Below are 20,671 nucleotides of genomic sequence, written 5' to 3'. Positions count from 1 at the left end.
ATATTCAGTAAATACTCATTTTAATATCAGTAACAACAAAATCATTACTTTATTAAAATAAGCTATCATTTATCCCAACACAAGAGTCACTTTTCATGCAAGACAGCAGCCATTTTAAATAGATCGATATAAAAATTTAAAACACTTTTTAAACATGTGAAACTTACAAAAAATAGATTGTTTGGCTCGTCAGCTTGAACAGGAGCTGCCAAACATCATACCGTTATAGGGTTAAAATGAATAGAAAAGTGGGACCCACTTTATATTAGGTGGCCTTAACTATTGTGTGCTTAACCATTTAATACAATGTACTTATTATGTGCATACATGTTGTTGCATTGCAATTACATTTAAAGTACTTACATTTAATTACATTTGTATTTACACTTTTAACTTTACCGCTAAGTATTGGGCCTTACCCCAAAAATGAAAGAACAACATATAGTAACACAGTAAATACATAGTCTTGTATGTATTAAATGTTAGTACATAGTAGTTAAGGACACCTAATATAAAGAGTGACCTGAAAAGTGATTAAACATTTTGAAAAACTTGTACAAAGAATGGTGAACAGTTACATGGCCTAAGATATGCACTTTCCATAATACATTCATATCAATTTTAACATAAATTATTTATGCTGATAAAAAAAAGGCCATAGAAATGAACCCACCTACAACCCTTTTCAGGTTGTTTACAATCTAGATCTGAAACAGACCACAAGGCTACACTGTCATGATTACAGTTTTACATTTCACTGCATTGCTTGTATACAAAACAATACATTACACTATAGTGTATACTCTGTTGGTGTATAATTACAGTTAGTTTACTGTATTGTTATGTATCGTTACTGATCAGACTTTTCCGTTTCAGCTCAGGGTCTCCCAAATTCGGCGTGTCCACTCTAAACTCTTTATCTGAGCTGCCAGAACGAGGTTAGTGCTTTCGTTCATCAGATATCTCTGCATTTGGTTGTCTGTTAATATGTTTTGCAGATCATAGCTCTGTGTGTTTTTATGTCATGTGTCGTGACTGTAATCTCAGGAGGATTTCAAGCGGATGGGGAGAGCAGCTCGTCTTACTTCCTGTACCATACACCACAGCCTATCAGCAGTGCTGGGCGGCACACTCCGGCCCGCTCCCCAACCTCCCCACGCTCGTTCAGCCTGGAGGCTAACGGAAGCTCCTCTTCATCTTGCTATGCTGTACCTCATCCACTGCCCAGAAAAACTCTGGTGAGAACACCAACCTACTATAATCCATTCATGATGAGCATAAGTTTAGCTGAAGATGGCTTATTTAAGGTCTTGTAAGCTGGGATAGGAGAAAGAAATGTATCTTATAAAAATTATCAATTTCATACAGAGAAGTATAAATGTTCTCTCAGATGTTTCACCTGAAGTTCCTTAGAGGAAACAAAAGTAGACACAGAATATATTTTATGATAAATATCTGAGACTTCAGACTAAACTCTGAGGCAAATCTGAGCACAGTTTTTGACATTGTTGAGATCTCTTCTGAAACTCTAGAGGAGACACGTGAGATTACTAGGGTCTTTTTCTCAGAAAACAGGAAACGTCTCCATTTGTTTTGCATTTAATCTCAATGCTGTCAGGAGAAACACTTGGAGTGGGCTAAAGCACATAACTGTTAATCAGAAGGTCACTGGTTCGATTCCCACAGCCACCACCATTGTGTCCTTGAGCAAGGCACTTAACTCCAGGTTGCTCCGGGGGGATTGTCCCTGTAATAACTGTAAGTCGCTTTGGATAAATCAGCCAAATGCATAAATGAGAAACACCAGCATAAATTGTGTTTTGCTGGTACCCACACCAGGCTTCATAACCAGTAAGTTATTGTTCTCTATGCTGGTCTATCAGCTAGTCTAACTTCAAACCAGCTTAAACCATTCTTGTGTTCATGCTGGTTTAAGCTGGTCTTATCTGCATAATCTGAATGAATGTTATTTTTCGGCCAGTATCTTTGGCTGTTGGAAAGACACAGAGTGATGTAGGTGTTCCTGGAAATGTTCCTCATACTTGTGGTTACCCATCAACAAATAATGACAGCTTTAAAAACATACACATTTGTTAAAAGCCAAATTATGTTTTTACAACCTCCCGTGTTGTCCTCTCACCTGTAGATGAAGTTGAAGCTGAGGCGTGTTAAAGCCATGTATGACTGTGTGGCTGATCATCACGATGAGCTCACCTTTAATGAAGGCGAAGTTCTGGTGGTACTTAGGGAGGAAGATGCTGATTGGTGGGTGAGTATAGGGATTTACACGTTTAAGTCAACTAAAAAACAATGAACCTATTACAAGGAAAGCCAGTGAGTAATTTTCAAATCAAAATCAAATCACTTTATTGTCACACTACCATGTACACAAGTGCAACAGTAGGTGAAATTCTTGTGTGCAGTTCCGAGCAACATAGCAGTCATGACAGTGACGAGACATATACCAATTACAGTAAACAACATACTTACACAAAACAATTTACAAATCAAATGTACACATACTTACACAACACAATAATTATATACAATACACACAATATACAATACAATAAGGAGTATATGAAATATATATATATATATATATATATATATATATATATATATGAAGTAGTATATTGAGGAGAATATGTTGACAGTCCAGTGTGAGATATAAGATGAATAAAGTGCAGTATTTTCTTCATTTTCATTCAGGTTTATGGTGTAATAGATGTACTACGTAGTTTGTGCAATTACGCAAGGGGTAATGTACAGTCAGCAGGACAATATCGCAAAATAATCTCCGACAAGGTGACCAAAAAGGGGTTTATTTTGTGATATTGACTGGTTCACTGTACACTATCTGACTAAATACAGTAACTTAATACCATAAAAATAAATAGGAATTTAAGTTGAAATTTTATAATGTAAGTAAAGCTAGCACAGCTATGTAGGAAATCGGTAACTTTTTCACACATTAATAATCAGGATATTGTTTGGTCTTTGGCCTGGGTAGCTCAGTGGTAAAGCTACCACCCCTGGAGTTCGCTAGTTCGAATCCCAGGGCATGCTGAGTGACTCCAGCCGGGTCTCTTAAGCAACCAAATTGGCCCGGTAGCTTGGGAGTTTAGAGTCACAGGGGGTAACCTCCTCTTGATTGCTATAATGTGGTTCACTCTTGGTGGGGCCCATGATGAGTTGTGCGTGGATGTCGCGGTAGACTGCGTGAAGCCTCCACTCACGCTATATCTCCAAGCCACAAGCCACGTGATAAGATGCGTGGATTGACGGTCTCAGATGCAGAAGCAGCTGAGATTCGTCCTCTGTCACCTGGATTGAGGCGAGTCACTAAGCCACCACAAGGACTTAGAACATATTGGGAATTGGGCATTCCAAATTGGGAGAAAAGTGGGAAAAAATGTTGGTAAATTATGAGCGGCAGGGTTAATTAAAGCAATTCACGAACTGGTGGCACGTTCTAACATCAAAACATCAAAACATAATTTCTACTTAGCCATGCACACACTGCCAATGCTCAGCGTCCAAATTCTGCAGTGGTTTGACAGCTTGAATGAAATCTATTCAAGGCTACATACAGAGAAATTGCATAATAAACGTTGTCATTTCTAATCATTCAGTTCATGCAGTTACACCAGTTTCATACACTAACCTGCAAACTCAACAGCGTCACTTTGTTCATTCTTGAAGAAGTACAAATCCTTTGAAACTTTGGACGGCCATCTGCTGCTCTGCATCAGCTCGTCCTGTTTGTGTGATAAATGTGCCTTTCCTGACCGTGATCTACATTTTCCAAAATTTTTAAGCTACCTATTAATTCCCAGGTTTAAATTCGATTTTAAATAAAAGATTTTCAATATGGAAAGACTTTTGAACCACACTGTGCTTTTTTTATGATTTTTTTTACTGGCATTATTTTTCAGTTGTTTTAAGCCCTTTCAATTTACTTTGGTAATATGCTGGCATAAATGGCTGGGATTCCTTGTTACGGTTACAGATGGTTTAGATGAGAAAGAGCAGCAAGGTTCTTGTTCTTGTATCTGTTTTTCATGGAAGACAGGGTCTATTTGAAAACAGTGATTATTGTTGCAATTCCGTTTGTATGGAGCTTGAACAGTCACTAAAGTGAGTCTGAATTTTGTTCATTTTGATTCTGGATTTTTGTGGCCTATTTTTTACATTTACATTTTATATCTATATTTTTTTTTTAAATGAATGTTTTAGAGGTGGATTAGCTGTAAATATTCAATTTATAGAATTACAGGTTAAAAATGTCAGAACTCCAAATACAAATTTGGATCTCAGAAATTCCGAGAAACAAACTAGGCCATAGGTCAAGCTTCCATGCCCCACAGGGAAAAGTAGAGGTTGTCAGAATATTCAAACTTAAAATTCTGGTAGCTCTATGATTGGTCAAAATGCTCTGGCGCTATCTGATGTAGTATAGGACTGAATTGAGTAATTATTGAGCCGGTGTTCATTTATCAATTTTATTGGTCATTGTTAGTTCATAATACATACATTTATGTTATCGTTTATAACTTGAAATGGTAAAATGTATAGTACATATTTAACATTTAACATATAGTACAGAAATTAACATTGGCCAATATTAATAAATGCTGTAAAGGTTTTGTTCATTGTAGTTCATGTTAACATTGGGCCGTGTCAGAGAATTCTGGTAACTCTGAGGTTGGCCAAAATGCTAAGTTTGAAAGTTTTGAATTTCTTCTTAACCCTTAAATGAGAATTTCACAAAACACTCTTACATATTCGGGTCTTTAGAGACCCGGCACTTATATCCATCACAAACGGATCTACAAAATGCCCAGATAGTGTCAAATTTTCAAACTATTTTCAAGACAATTAGAAAATAATGTAATAAAATTGATTTCTATATATTTTGATGTTTTATTTTTCATATTTCCGAAAGAGAAAATGCAACAATTTAGAACAAAGTCCAGAACAGGATTCATTACTTTCACGCTGAAATTTAATGAGATGCAACTGGCTGTCAAACAAATATTGAGCTACACATATGATATGCATAAGTTATGTACAAGCTACATGTGTATTTTCTCAGGTACTTATTGAGTATAAATAAATCCACAACTTAAATAATTTCAGTAGTGTACCCAAATGACAATAGTCTAATACTGTTCATGTGTTTTACTTGCTATAGTTTACTTCCACGTTGCTTCTTCATCAAATAGCAATTTCAAATGTAAGTCAAGTCAATCACTGAAACAACAGCGCCACCTTGAGTAAAAAATAGCATGCATGTATGAGTATGTGCATATGGGATACTGATAATTCACCATTGTTGCACAGAAAATCAACGTGATATAGTATTTATTTGTATGAATATAGTACTCATATCTCTTGTAAAAAAAAACAAATAAATAGATCACGTGATAGTAAACATATATAGATATGAAATAATCATAAAAATATAATTGATGGAAGTGCAAAAAAAAATTTAAAAAATACAGTTTTACATACCTAGGTTCTCTATTGACCCTATAAACTTTGACTTACACTTCAAAAATGGATGAGGTGCAGGGGGTGGAATGAGGTCCTCATTTAAGGGGGTGTGCATTTAAGGGTTAATCTGAAAATTTGAACCTGTATTTTATTACCTGAATATTTACAGCTAATTCCACCTTTAAAAATAAATAAATACAAATACAAAAAATACACACTTGTAAAATATGCCACAAAATTAATATTGGTTATTGTCACATGTGTAGTATTCAAATGAACAAAACTCAGATTCAAATTCTCCAGTCATTGTTTGAGCTCTATACGTTTGGAGACGCTTGTGGCGCTTAAATTACAAATTTAAACTCAAGTCGTCAGAGGGCGAGCACTAGTGAAGACAAAGACATTTTTCATTTCTATTTTTGTTAACTTTCATCCTAATTGCATGAAAAGGAAACAATCCTGCAACCTTTAATTATTACACAAGAAATAGAGTTGTTAGAAGAAGATTAAAAAGACCCCATTCTTTATATTTTTATTAATTTATTAATTCATGCAATTTTAATAAATGCATATAGTTATATTACATTTCTGCATGCATTATTATTATTATTATGCATTTACATGATCTGTTTTGCTAAGTATAAATTCAGGACAAGTGCATTATTTATAATGGCACTGGTGCTGCACGAAATATGTAGGCTAACTGTCAATTATTTCGTAATTGTTATAATTGTAAAATTATACTAATTTAATTTACTATTAAAATTCCCTCAATGTTGTAAACTACACTATTGTGAAAATTGTTATTGTAAATTAATTTAGTTTGATTGAATTCACATTAAAATAATTTTCTTCATCCAAAACAAGCCGAGAACTGATTCTGAATTATTTTATTGCTACTTGCTATTTTATACATCAGTAAATTAAGACTAAAGAATGAATTTAACGTCGGCCTCTTAGAAAAACAAAACTTTTTTAAATGATAATAAATGATACACGGAAAGCGAGCAACTGCTCCAAAACAACATGTTGAAAATTGAACATTTTGACGCAATGGCACTTTTCACGATTAGTTAATTGTGACAACTGTAATTGTAATCTCAATAATTTATTAGTTTAACTTTGTATCCCTAAACAGCTCAACGACATACGGTGTGTTATACAACGTTGTTTATAAGAACCATCTACATTTAGATGCGCGACCCCCAATGTTTATGCTAAAGCTAATGCCTGAATTCGTGTTCACAATATGCTGATTATTTTTTATTTGTTTAGCGCTTTCCTCAAACCGAGCTACATGTTCAGCTTTTATTTTATTGTTGTTTGTCCAGAAAGCTCGCAGCCTTCACTTATAACATAATTGAATTTTACATTATCCTTCTGAGGGCCTTTTTTGATGACTTTAACCAGAGCCAATAATATCTCCTTTTCAGCATGGCTACATCGAGGGACAGCCAGACAAAACTGGCTTATTTCCAGCATCGTTTGTCTCTTTGCTCTCTGATTGATGCTGACCAAAGGAACTGAAATCATAACACGGTCGACTATACTGCCAAAACATCCTGGGAAAATCGGGTTTGAAGTCTACCCACAGAACCAGCGGTAATGAATAATCAGCATAACAAAGCAGCAGCCACCGGCCCTTCAAGAGGGAGATTTGCAATGTGGAACAAGTTGTGCTGTGCACAAAACTTTTCATAGTTTGTGGTTGTTCAGGCCCCTCAATCATGAGAATCATGCCTCATGCCATCCTCTGAGGATATTAATTAGACAGCCCAGCCAAACTGAACCATCCCAGAGTCCTATTTATCATGAAATGTTGAAATAAAAGACAGCATGAGAAGCATGCCATCTGTGTTTAGTTCAACTGAAATGTGAATGATCATTTGTGATCCACAGAATTGTATTGAGAATATTTTTTTCCTTTAAATTGCAATGCTAAGTTTGTGTAGTTATTCAAATAAGAAATGGATACAGTAAGAACGTCAATAAAGCACAACTCTCTGCAACAGGGTTAATTAGTAAATGTCATTTATTTAGAAAACAAATTAAGAATGAATGAATGAATTTTGTTCAGGGGCGTAGATTCTGGGGGGATGGGGGAAAGGTAACCCAATAATCAAGACTAGCCAGTACAATGAAATTGAAATAAATCTTAAAAAAAAATGTTTTTAAAGATATAAATAGGCATTTAAAATAGGCATTTTTTTAGTGCATGTCTTGGTCATATTTTACTCCAAAAATAAAATAAAAAAATCAGAAACCATATTTTGTTTAAAGAAAATTAAGCCTATTTTTGAAGAAAAAAATTATTTAATCTCTTCTCATTATTCTCATTACTATTAAACATATTTTTTTACTCTATCACTGAAATACAGTACAATTATTTGTTTTTTAAATTTATTTTTAAAACAGAACGTTTTCGAATAAGCATAAATTAAAAGTAGAAATAACATACTTTACAATATACATACATACATACATATATATATATATATATATATATATATATATATATATATATATATATATATATATATATATTAATTTTAGGTTTTGTATTAAATTACAGCAATGCATATGTTTTTTTTTTTGTTTTTTTTACATTAAAGTGATGAGAATCTTGGGGGAAAATATTACATTATTAATGGTAATAAAACTAGCCTTCATTTCAGTATGCAAAAAATAATTTGTTCTTTCTTTTGAATTTGGGGTACAATAGGACCTGGACATGTTCTTTGTGGTATCGTGAGATTCACTCGTTTATGGCTTGTTTCACTTATTTCAGAGTCATGATGAAATAATGATCAAATAAATGGTGAAGTAAGTGGTTTATTGAAGACACAGACCACAATTTCTCACAAGACATGCATACTATGAAGCCTCACAATTTGTCCATTTCAACAGGATAAAACCATCACATTCAGCTGGACAGTCTTTTAACATGTATACTTTACCTTCCTTAAAGTGCTTAGAGAATAGAGAACTACTCAGATTTATGTGGCAGAAGATGCTTCTCAAGTCATATGAAACCCAAGAAATATGAAATCTGTGGTCACATGTTGAGTTTGTGTGATGTAAACAAAACAATAAAAAAGTAATTTGGCCTCAGCTTTTGTTGAATGTCAGTGCTCAATAATCTGGAATCTTAAATAATACATCTAGAGTCCATTTTAAGTGGTGTTCTATTTTTCTACTTGCATTAGAGGGCCATATATATATATATATATATATATATATATGTATGCACATTAATATAAAGTTGAAAATGTGATGTTTTCAAAAAAATTTATGAACTTGAATGGAAATTAGAGTATTGAGATATATTAAATTGTCTCTCCATTAAAGCTACAGTACACTATGTAACTTTTTTTTGTTTGTTAAAAAAATAAAATGTTATTAATGAGAGAGTTCAACAAAAATCCATCTTCCAAACCATGTCTTTACCCAAATAAACTTTGATAAACCTATAATAATGATTTATATTTTAGAAATTGCATACATACATCTTTCGCACGTGCGTGTCACATCATATCCGTACACAGAGAAAATAAGATCTGGCTACTGTATCGTGTGTGTCGGAGTAGCAGAAGTTGAAAGTTTGTTGACACAACAAACGATAAAACTGACCATGGATCATTAAAAACGGCAAACCTCCGGGGAATCACCGGTTGTAAAAACAAAGAAACCACAAACGGAGCAGAAACTACAAGCAAAAAGGGAAAGCGAGTACGAAATATAACCCGAATCATCATTGGCTTGGCTTTTCAGAGGTGGCAACAACTCTGAGATCTGAAAGTGACCCAGAGATGGCTTTTTTCTTACCTCAACACGTAAGATATTTTATTGATATGGTTAATGTATAGTTGTGTAATCACACACGTCTGTACAAATACAATAATTATACTGTAATCGGTGTAATCTTTTCACTTGCTAGCACATGTGTGTATTTTCTTTATAACGGCAACTAAATCCTTTAGTCCTAGGCTTGCCAATCACATGTGAGTCTTGAAATGATGTTGACCATCTAGATCTAGAAATTAGTTACTATCGTGGTCTATTTAGCCAGAATATCCTGCAATTATAAAAACTTTACAACGTTTGACCTTATTATAGCAAGCTAGCAATCGTTATGTCTAATGATAACAAATGTTGCCTTACTTTTGTAACGTCATTTTTTTCAAAACATAAATTTTTCCAGTAAGTTAAAACAATAGCATAAGATATGGCACTTTCCTGCTCAGGTGACATGTTTTCAGATATCCATCTTTTCCTTTCTTTCGTTATTTATTTATCCATTCGCTCTGATAAGATGCCCTGTATTCATGTGTACACCGGTGCCTCGAACCACATTCATCCGCGCAGTGGAGCAGAGCCGAAGCACATCCTAAACAATGTTCTTCCGCAAGACGCATGCAGTTTATTTTAAACCGCTAGAGGGCCAAAAGTTACATAGTGTAGCTTTAAAAATTAAGTTTTTCTGTATTTTTATTTATGCAACAAATATCAAATATCTTTATTATTAATAATGTCCTGGTACCCTAAACTGTGACTTTTAAATGTAATTATTTTATTTGTATTGTTTATGCTTTGGTTCTGTTTCTAAATAGAGGAATAAAACACCTCAAGTGTTTTTTTCCTATTAATGTCATGTTTTGTTCAAATTCAAAGTGATAATACTTTAGTCACGATATCTTCATAGTATTCATAGCGAAATCCCTAAAAACACTATGAGCGCCATTGATTGACATGAAGCGATATATGTGCAGCCAAATTGCATTCAAGGACATAAAATGACAGAGCAAATCACAGCTCTGCACATGCACTGTAACACTATGGCAACAAACATCATCGAAAATTACAGTTCCAAGTTTCAGCCTTATCACAGTCCTTACAATAATGCAAACTTGGATTGAAAAGGGAAAAACCACAGAACGTTTATCACAAGTCATTTCCACTATAAAAATACAGAGATCAATCGTAATTCAGGGTCAAAGAATGAAACGAATGCTAAGAAATGAAATATGTATAAAAAATACAGCATTTGCTATATTCAAAATATGTTGTGCGAGAGTCACGGGTCATTTCAAGGCCACAAAAACCAGATGCCTCTAGGGATGGCATTGGTCTAAAGGTACATAATGGTATTAAACACATATCACATACACTACCAATGCTCCCATAGAAAACGCTACACTAAATTAAGAATGTGTGTTGAAATGTGAAATCTAGACTGTAAATAAATTTTTTTGGGACAAAGAAAATACATATTCCAGCATGTTTTTTTTGGTGCATGAAGTGATTTAAATGACAGCATGGATAAAATAAGAGGCAATATGTGATATCTAAAATAATCAATAATAAACATTTTCATTGCTCATTTGATACTTTGAAAGATTTCAAAAACAAAAGATTTCAAAAACAAAAGATCAAGGCTTTTGCACTCTGCAGGTTTAAGTTTGAAAGTCAACATGAAATCAAAATGGACCCTTTTTACTTTCTTAATGAATGATTCTGGTCTTAAAATGGGTTTCCTGAAATGAATTTCCTTTTCAGCTGACGTCAACAAGTCCTCTTATTTTCAATTTTGGTATGAAACGGACACTTTTCAAGGTCTGATCAATTATCTACGGATAAATTGAAGGCATCATTTACGGGTGGGACATGACCCTTCCACTTTTGCATTTGCCAATTTTGTTGACAACACTTTTTGAAAAAGCTTTCATCAGGTAAGTGTCTAATGCCAAAGGAGTCTCTCTTTCGTTTGTGTGTTATTACAAGTATGTTATTATGAGTGCTTGTTGTGGATGTACCGCTGAGTGACAACGGGCTCTACTCGCTGAGCACCTCACTCTCCTTTCCAGTTAAATCGTAAAGCAAAATGCAAACAGATGTGTCCCCACCCTTACAAAAAAAATCGGAGTTCTGGCAAACTAGCCGCAAAATCCCATAGCAATTCACATAAAGTGTAGGGGTGTACCCCAGTGTCCTGGCCAAATTCCCCCATGGGCCCTTATCAATCATGGTCTCCTAATAACCCCTTCCATGAATTGGCTCTATCACTCTACCCTCTCCTCTCCACCAATAGCTGGTGTTTGGCGAGCATACTGGCGAACTATGGCTGCCGTCGCATCATCCAGGTGGACACTGGTGGTTGAGGAGAGTCCCCCATACTATGCAAAGCACTTAGTGTCTAGAAAAGCGATATATAAATGTCATTCAAAACATTGAAATTTGTCGCAAATTTGCCACGAGCTCTCGATTTTTGTAAGGGCGCTCTAAATACATCCACCAACATACAGTTGCAGTATACTAAGTTTAAAAGTGATATTAGGGCGGCTTAGAACCTGGTACTCCCAAAACAAATTGGTACTGTGTACCAACAGTACTGTGTTGCAGATCAATTAATCAAATTAACTATGTGAAATATTTATTAGAATGCTTGATTTGGTCATAAAGAATGATTATTTATCAAAACAGTAAAAGATTATTTGACATTATCTGAACTTAATTAATATTCATGAGCCCCCCAAAAAGGTCCCCACCACTTTTTAAAACAAAGTGACACCCATGAGTCCCTTCCTAATTTTCTCACATTATGGAATTTTGTTTCAAGCTTACTTAAAAATCATATGAAAGTGGACAATTACGGAAGTAAATCGTTTTGTGGATTTTGCTTCATGTTGACTTTAAGGCTTTAGTACCCTGCAAGCTGGCTTTTTATAAAACCATATGTACACTGCAAGCAAGTAGATCACTCCCAATATTATCAACATCACTGGCTTGCAATGTACTCAGCTTTGTGGATTGGGACAGTTTTGTCACCTCTTACAGTGCAGACACGGTGTAAGGCAATTCAGCACCAATTGAACAAAACAAGATATGAAGACGCACAGATCAAGCCGATCTGCTTACTATTCGCTTTCTTCAATGTTCAATGCCCAGTTGGGGTGCAAGGCAACATCCAGCTCCACTACATAATGTGTTTTTTCTTCAGGCACATGACAATAAATGCTGTTAGAGAACAGGAGGAGTTCATTTGGTTTTAAGAATCCAGCTTGATGTCTGTGGGTTTGGTTCAGTGCAGTTCATAGTGGTCAGTTAATGGTAATGTGGACCACAGATCTTCCACTCTTTGGTTTCCAACAGTTGTGCATGTCCTGGTTTAAGCACTACTTAGTCAATAAAGGCCACAATTACAAGCTCATCTGTACAGTTTAATTTTGCCCTCCTTGCTGAGCCTTCGGATTATCTCCATCTCAAAATCTGCATTGTGGACGCCTGTCTTCCGAAACGCACCAGCGTATCTGTTGTCCTCCCAATAGTGGTGCCAGTTTCCTTGATGGTCCGCCCCATATCCAAACACTGACACCTGGTGGGATTAAAAACCTTTATGATTGGCATTTGAAAAGGAAATGATGTCCAACACACATTTAAAGAAGACCCCTGGGATACACTCACCGGCCACTTTATTAGGAACACCTGTACATCAATATATTCATGCAATTATCTAATCAGCCAATCATGTGGAGCTTCAGTTAATGTTCACATCAACCATCAGAATGGGGGGAAAAATGTGATCTCAGTGATTTAGACTGTGGCATGATTTATGGTGCCAGACGGGCTTGTTTGATTATTTCTGTAACTGCTGATCTCCTGGGATTTTTTTGGGACAGGAAGGTGACAGTAACCCAAATATACACATGTTACAACAGTGCTATGCAGAAAAGCATTTTTTAACACACAACACATCGAACGTTGAGGCGGATGGGCTGCAGCAGCAGATGACCCCTCCGGGTACCATTACTGTCAGTTTAGAACAGGAGACTGAGGCTGCAGTGGGTACAGGCTCACCAAAACTGGACAGTAGACAACTGGAAAAACATTGCCTGGTCTTCTGCTGTTGTAGCCCATCCGCCTCAAGGTTCGACATGTTCTGCATTCTGAGATGCCTTTCTGTTAGCTCGAACCAGTCTGCCCATTCTCCGTTGACCTCTCTCATCAACAAGGTGTTTCCATGCCGCTTGCTGGATGTTTTTTTGCACCATTCTCTATACACAGAGACTGTTGCTAGTGAAAATCCCAGGAGATCAGCAGTTCTGATGGTTGATGTGAACATTAACTGAAGCTCCTGACCCATATCTGCATGATTTTATACATTACACAGCTGCCACACGATTGGCTGATTAGATAATCACATGAATATGTAGATGTACAGGACTACCTAATAAAGTGGCCATTGAGTGTATTTCCCAGGAAGTTGGGGTGGACATTTCTAAGGGCTTGTCACTTTTTCCAATAGCCGATAGCCTTTATAGGACGTAAACGGTTACGTAATCTAGTTCCTGCCCACTTTCTTAGGCGTCATGATTCTGGAAGTTTTTTCCTATACATTTTTACCCAAAGGGATTTCATAAAATCCTTCATAAAAGAGTTCTAAATCATGAAACAAATCAACAAGGTTTGAGAGAAATCACAGCATTACAAACTTCGATTTGAAGCAAAAAAAGTATTTAAAAAAATTGGACAAAGGCAAAATTAGAAAGTAGAAGACTGTGTACTTAACGTCTTTCATGAGGGAATGGACTACAAATCCATGAAGCATTGCGAATGATGTAATCAAATAAAAAACAGCAGAAAATTTTAAAACTATTGATTTAAAGTTGAAGTATAGAATTAATATACTTAGATCAAAATATACTAATATCAATATAAGTAGTCAATCCAGTTCAGAGACCGACTGGATGGCATCATTCACAGTGTGTTATGGGAGTTGCCGGTCACTGCAGGACTCTTTTGATGCATGAATAATATGCTCAATATTTTACTTGGCTGTCTATAAAAGTACATACCTCATCACAAAGGTGCAGAGCAAATATAACGGCTACTATCCCAGTGGAAGGATATCTTCCATGATGCTCTGTCCATCTGTCATGTATGTACTTAAAGAAGGCTGGATTTACAACTATCACCTGAAATGCAAACACAAGAGAGAGAATGAGGCATAAAAGACTGATCTGTTTATGGAATTACAAGCTTTAATTAAAGCGGTAATGTACTCTCACCTTGTCTTTATCAGCTTTTACACGATTTTTCACTCTCATATATGTCCTGTTTGAGAATCACAAATACTTTTAGAGCAAGAGCATATGCGAAATCTGAATCTTTTCAGATTGTTATTTCTGATAACTACGGAGCCCCTCAGAGGACAGGGAGGTACATGTTTTCTACAGTAACCATATTTTAACCATGATATTTGTAGTGAAACCATAATAATATTACATGAAAACCACAACTATTGAAATAAAAATCATAATTTAGTTCAGTTATGTTTACTGTATTAAAACCATGGTTAACCCTTTTGAAGACTAACCATGGTTTTACTATGATAATTTTAGTAAAAATAGTAACCACAAGATTAACCAAGGTTACTACAACAGTCATGGTTACTACAATATTACTGTAGTAAAACTATACTCACCGAGTACTTTATTAGTAACACCTGTTCACCTACTTATTCTTGCGATTATCTAATCAGCCAATTGTGTGGTAGCAGTGCAATGCATAAAATAATGCAGATTTCAGTCAGGAGATTCAGTTAATATTCACATCCACCACCAGAATGGGTACAAAAAAATATTTTAATGATTTAGACCATGACATGATTGTGAGTGCCAGATGGACTGGATTGAGTATTTGTGTAACTGCTGATCTTCTGGGATTTTCACACACAACAGTCTCTAGAATTTACTCAGAATGGTGCCAAAACAAAAAAACATCCAGTGAGCAGCAGTTCTGTGGGCGGAAATGCCGTGTTGACGAGAGAGGTCAACAGAGAATGGCCAGACTGGTTCGAGCTGACAGAAAGGCTACAGTAACTCAGTTAACCGCTCTGTACAATTGTAGTGAGCAGAATAGCATCTCAGAATGCATAACACATCGAACCTATTGGAGGATGGGCAACAACAACAGAAGACCACGTTGGGCACTTTATAAGGACCATCGTGTTCCTAATAAATTGTTCAGTGAGTTTATATTTTATAGTAAAACTATGGTTACTATTTGGATAGTACATTATTACTGTAAGACCATGGTAAATTGTATCCAAATAATTGTTTCAGAAAAAAACAAAACATGGTTGCAACAGTCTTTGTTTGTAAAATATTACTATAGTAAAATCATGGTTAATTGTATTCAAACCATGGTTTCCACCAAAATCCATGGTCACAACAGTCTACAATATTACTATAGTAAAACCAACGGTAATTTATAGTGATTTCAGGAAAAAATAATTTCATCCCTGTCCTCTAAAGCGCTCCGTAGAAAATCAAGTCCTACCAAACAATTAATTTCCTGAAAGGTTTGGGCAAAGACGTACATTTTGATCTCTCCCGTGGAAAGGGCGCTGGTCAACCACTGCATGTCTCGCAGTTTGAAGGGAAGAAGGACAAGATGGACAGCAGGGGCGAGATCAATTGCGCTCTCTGGGTACATGAAGTGGTGTGTGGTCCTCTTACCAACATCTACCTCGTAACCCAAGGTTATGGCTTTATTCATTCTGTGGGAATTTCCAGTAAAAAGGAAACTTGTACAATTATTATATTATTAAAGAGCTTTCATGCTTTGAAATGACAAAAATATTTAAACACAACGGAAAAGTTCACCCAAAATTGTAAGAGAGAAGCTCGTTCACAGTTCCTTGCATGTTCAAGCAAGAACTTGTGTTGTTTACCACTAAAAACAACGCAAGTAGTTGCCTGAACACACAAGCCACTGTGAACGAGCTGTCTCATGCTGTCATGAATATGCAACAAATGTCAAGATTGTCACAGAAAAATGTCTTAAACTTTGAGCTGTTTCTCACCAAAACCTTAATGCCTTGACTTGGAATAGATAGGGACTACTTCCGTGATACATTTGGGTTCATTTCTAAGCTTTAACCTCATGGAACATCTGTGGATGTTTGGATGAGGTTAAAGGTTTGGCTTTACTATAAGCAACTTATCATTTAAAATAATTTAAACCAAATTGATCGCAGTTCAGGAGACTCTGTGTGTCTATAAAGGGTTAAACTTTTAAAGCACTGAGTCATGTGACAAAGCAACAGAGTTTGTCTTTGGGAAAAACACAAACAAAACTACATCTGGTAAGAAACCTAATTAAGTTTTTACATTGAAACCTGTTTGAGTCAAAAGAGTAGTCTCTAGTTTCAACCGAAATGCAATTTTACAATTTTTTGCGATTTATCGCGAAATGTCACACTGCTAAACACAATGTGTACTTCAGTGCATTTTTCCTTAGAAATCCTAGATTTACTGTGCATCATCACATTGAGAAACAATAGGTTCATTGTTTTAGAGGCTTTATATGGAGTTGGGATACAAATAAGGTGCATTTTGAGACCATTGCAGACAGACAGCACACTGGAGGTTAAGTCACTCACTAAATAGATATCAAGGGAGCGTTCTATAGCTATAAGTGAATTCACTCTTAAAATCTGACCAAAAGTTCAGTTTTAGGCTGCAGTTGAGGTTTGGACCACTCAACATGTTTGTCAGACATGGGACAATGGTAATCAGTACATAGATTGAGAATGTATAATTTTATTTTAACATAATTGGCAGTGAATGTATGATACTGGCAATTACTTTAACTCAGAATTAATTATGCTAATTAGTGTTGTAATATCTGTAATGTCTCAAAAACATGAATAACCAACACTCCTGGGAACATAATAAACAATTTGATAATTGTTTTTTTAACTTTGTATAGCTCGATATTATTTTAAATGTCACAGATTAGTCGCGCTGTCCATATATGTTGACATACATTTTTAGGAAAGTTTAATATTTTGCATTTTTCTTAGGGGTTGCCAGTTACAAATCAAAAGGTAAATGGAAAATGCACACAGCAGTCAAGCTCGAGACTCAGGAGTCAATAATCACTGCCATTGTATTAAAAAGATGAACCAGGATATTAATTTATAGTTTTCCTTTTATGTTCTGCAGAAGAAAGAAATCATACCGGGTTGGAAGTCAATTATGACAGAATATTTGTGGGTGAACTATTCTGCAAAAAAGCTTTAACATTGTCTACTTTCACTCTTGCATACTTTTAAACTAAAGGCCTAAAAAAAATGAAAGAAAATGAAGTGGAACTGAGATTGGTCATACAAAGAACAGAAAGCGCTGGTTATTGAAATAGATGGGACACACCGAAAAACAGTTGAATGGGAATCTATCAAGGCTCCATATTTGGACTTCAACAGATTCCCAGAATTTCCAACAACTGCACATGTCCGGCACTGGTTTTGCCGAGGCTTCTTATCCACAGGTGGAGGAGATATGATCTTAAACATCTTCTGGGTGACATCCTTGATAGTCCCGTCAGATGCCTGCAAAGACTATGCAAAACAATATCATCATTAAAACTTACAATTTACAGTAAATGGCAAACATCTGAATGCTATCAAACCAGCTATTAAAGAGAATATACATTTGGGATATCTAAAGTCAATACACGTACACATTATTTGTTTGCCTGGCCTTCCTGTGTAATAGCATGCTGTATATGCCTTTAAAATACTGCCCACTATTTCTATGTAGCACGTGGATGGAAACTCAAGACACCTGAGGCATACCAATGTCAGGCTTATCTGGGTGCACTCTCAGTGTCATGCAAAAGCGGAAAGACTTAAATTAGGCTAAATTAAACCTTACTGAAACACAAGTCTGGGCCGAAGGGTGGTGTATTCAGACTGTTGGTCTGTTTGCTCCCATGTTCCCTGGGGAGAATTAAGTTTTTTATTAGAGGAAACCAGATAACCAGACTGCAGCTTGGGGGATCCACCACCATGTGTTTTAATAATGTTTAGCAGGCACATGATGGTAGTAAGTGCACATGAGAGGCTCTGTAATGCACACACCAGCTGTTGTCTTTCCTGGTGAGTCTGTGTGCCGTACGGATGAAATTATATCTGTAGCTATGATGACACTACTGTAGAGGCATGCCTGAGCATCCTGAAAGCTATTCTGTCTCTAGCTTAAGGCCTAGGTATACTTTGTTTTTGCACATTCTGGATCACATCTGGCTGACTGTGTTGCCTTTCTGAATATACTTTTCTGACCGCAAATTAATAGGAGCGCATTCAACGCATGCACACAACTGCTTTGTGACACTCTTTTAGTTCAGTCAATGGGCAGCGCATGCGCAGACGACACGCACAGACAAAGACCGCGTCTGCTGGTCAAGATAACCTGTGTGGCGTGCGGTCAGGCCACGCGGCTGATGACGAAATTTGCGTCACGCATACTGTGCGTGGAGCGATCAGCAACATGGACACGCGAAGTATACTTTTGCCTTAAGAGAGGCCAAAGGCTGTACAAAGGCTACACATACAATAAATGTACAACTGTTCTGAAATAAATGATTTTGTAGTTAAGTAAATATAGCAGAAAAGATTGAGTCCTTTCTACATTGTAAATTCAACATTTGTACTCAATTCAAACTTGTCAAAATGAATGCCCGCTTGTTAGTAACATCTGGACTGTTAGTTATATTTACAATGCCTCATCATGTTTCAATCCTAAAGTAGAAAACCTTGTCATCTTTATTAGCTTTTTTGAGTACATTTTACTTTCCCAGCATGCATAATAAATTAGCTTGCATGGTTTCACTGTTAGCAAGTTGATTCACACCGTTTTATTGGTGATTTTTTTAAGTTTGATAACTTTTGGTTTGGTGAAGTCTTAAGTTAATTTGTTTACTCAAAATTACCCATTCACAATAAAAAAAAAATGTATCTGTTGATTGTTACGTCATTGTGTTTTGTGCACCAAGTATTCAGGTCTGTGTGGGCAGCTCTGAATCTTGTTTCAATCACAATTAAAGGTGATGATGTCTAATAGACTACGTTGCATGCATTAAGCTTCTCTGTGGAAGGCTGCCATGTTTCATGTGGTACGTGTGTCTAAGTATGTTTAAAACATTGATATGCTAGTACAGTTTATAAAGCATGGTTTAATTCAGTGTGACATTTCTTGAGTAAAATATCCACAATAAAGAGTGAGATATATTTACTTGAAAGAGTATTGCAAAGTTAAATTACTTGAGAATTTCTAATTAAACCAACAAGAATTGTGTGTACCTTTGCTTGAAAATATGGTCTGTTAAATTTACTAGCAATTTCGATATAGAAATTGTTTACTAAGGTTTTTTTTTAAGTAAACTCCACTTAAAAAAAATGTTTCCAGTGTCGATGTGAAAATCTGAGCTCCTGAAATAATATCATACAATTAATATATTTAAGGCGCATTCAGTAATTTTGGGCTAATTTAAAAAGTTTTACACATTAACAAATTAATTGTTTTTGTGAAGAGTGATCTGAATGATGTACTGTACACACATGAGTTGAAGACTACTCAAAATAGTGCTCTATAAAAATTGTTTTTATAATACATGGTGTGGGTCACCCCTTCAATGTGTTTCGCCATGTTGATATGACATGGTCCTCTGTGTTTCACTAAACTTTGAAGAAAATCCTCATGCCGCCTATGTAGATATGCTTGGCTATGCTTAGCACGGTGTTGTTTGGTGATGCTAAGAGCAAAAAGAATACAATGGAACATACTTGTGTTTTAGGAGCAGAGACAACAGAAGATTCAGTAGCTGTACTGCTGAAGAAGCGAAAAAGGTCTGAAGCAAGACAGAAAGACGGGCAAAAAAAACTAGAGTAAACATCAGTATGGCACACACGAGGTGGAAAGATTTGATGATGGAGAAAACATGAGCAGTGATGCCAATGTTGCTTCTTTTTTGGTTGTAGAAGTAGATCTGGTGCTACTCACAAGGTGCATGGATAGAAACAACAGGAATTGCACACAGAAATCCAGCAACTTTAAAGAAAAAAGTCATTATAATGCAAGATTAAACTTAACGAGTTTTTTCTCGAAACACAACGACTTTATTCTCGATATTTAATGAGTTTATTCTCAAGATTGTATTTCGACTTTTTTCTCGAAATTTAACGAGTTTAATCTCGCATTATAATGACTTTATTCTCGATATTTAATGAGTTTATTCTCAAGATTGTATTTCGACTTTTTTCTCGAAATTTAACGAGTTTAATCTCGCATTATAATGACTTTAATCTCGATATTTAATGAGTTTATTC

The 20,671-nt window shown here is 35.7% G+C and overlaps 2 protein-coding genes across 3 annotated transcripts in view; one reads left to right on the top strand and one right to left on the bottom strand.

Annotated features, from left to right (window-relative positions):
- The window catches only part of LOC127626309 (arf-GAP with SH3 domain, ANK repeat and PH domain-containing protein 2-like), a 62,556-nt gene extending 54,685 nt beyond the window's left edge, over positions 1 to 7,871 (top strand). Inside the window, 4 exon segments of the mRNA XM_052102024.1 lie at positions 877 to 938; positions 1,048 to 1,238; positions 2,147 to 2,269; positions 6,933 to 7,871. Coding sequence (XP_051957984.1) covers positions 877 to 938; positions 1,048 to 1,238; positions 2,147 to 2,269; positions 6,933 to 7,007 — 451 coding nt within the window. The 3' untranslated portion in view covers positions 7,008 to 7,871.
- Positions 7,872 to 8,090: 219 nt separating this feature from the next.
- The window catches only part of LOC127626312 (CMP-N-acetylneuraminate-beta-galactosamide-alpha-2,3-sialyltransferase 2-like), a 30,719-nt gene continuing 18,138 nt past the window's right edge, over positions 8,091 to 20,671 (bottom strand). For both annotated transcript variants that reach the window (XM_052102028.1, XM_052102029.1), the window contains exons 3-7: positions 17,715 to 17,902; positions 15,878 to 16,057; positions 14,565 to 14,610; positions 14,352 to 14,471; positions 8,091 to 12,871 (exon numbers count right to left, since the gene is read on the bottom strand). In XM_052102028.1, coding sequence (XP_051957988.1) covers positions 12,704 to 12,871; positions 14,352 to 14,471; positions 14,565 to 14,610; positions 15,878 to 16,057; positions 17,715 to 17,902 — 702 coding nt within the window. In that variant the 3' untranslated portion in view covers positions 8,091 to 12,703. The remainder of the gene's footprint in view (positions 12,872 to 14,351; positions 14,472 to 14,564; positions 14,611 to 15,877; positions 16,058 to 17,714; positions 17,903 to 20,671) is intronic.

Source organism: Xyrauchen texanus, chromosome 32 (genome assembly GCF_025860055.1).
Source record: "Xyrauchen texanus isolate HMW12.3.18 chromosome 32, RBS_HiC_50CHRs, whole genome shotgun sequence".
Classification (NCBI taxonomy): Eukaryota; Metazoa; Chordata; class Actinopteri; order Cypriniformes; family Catostomidae; genus Xyrauchen; species Xyrauchen texanus.
This window is presented reverse-complemented; position numbering and strand designations above follow the sequence as displayed.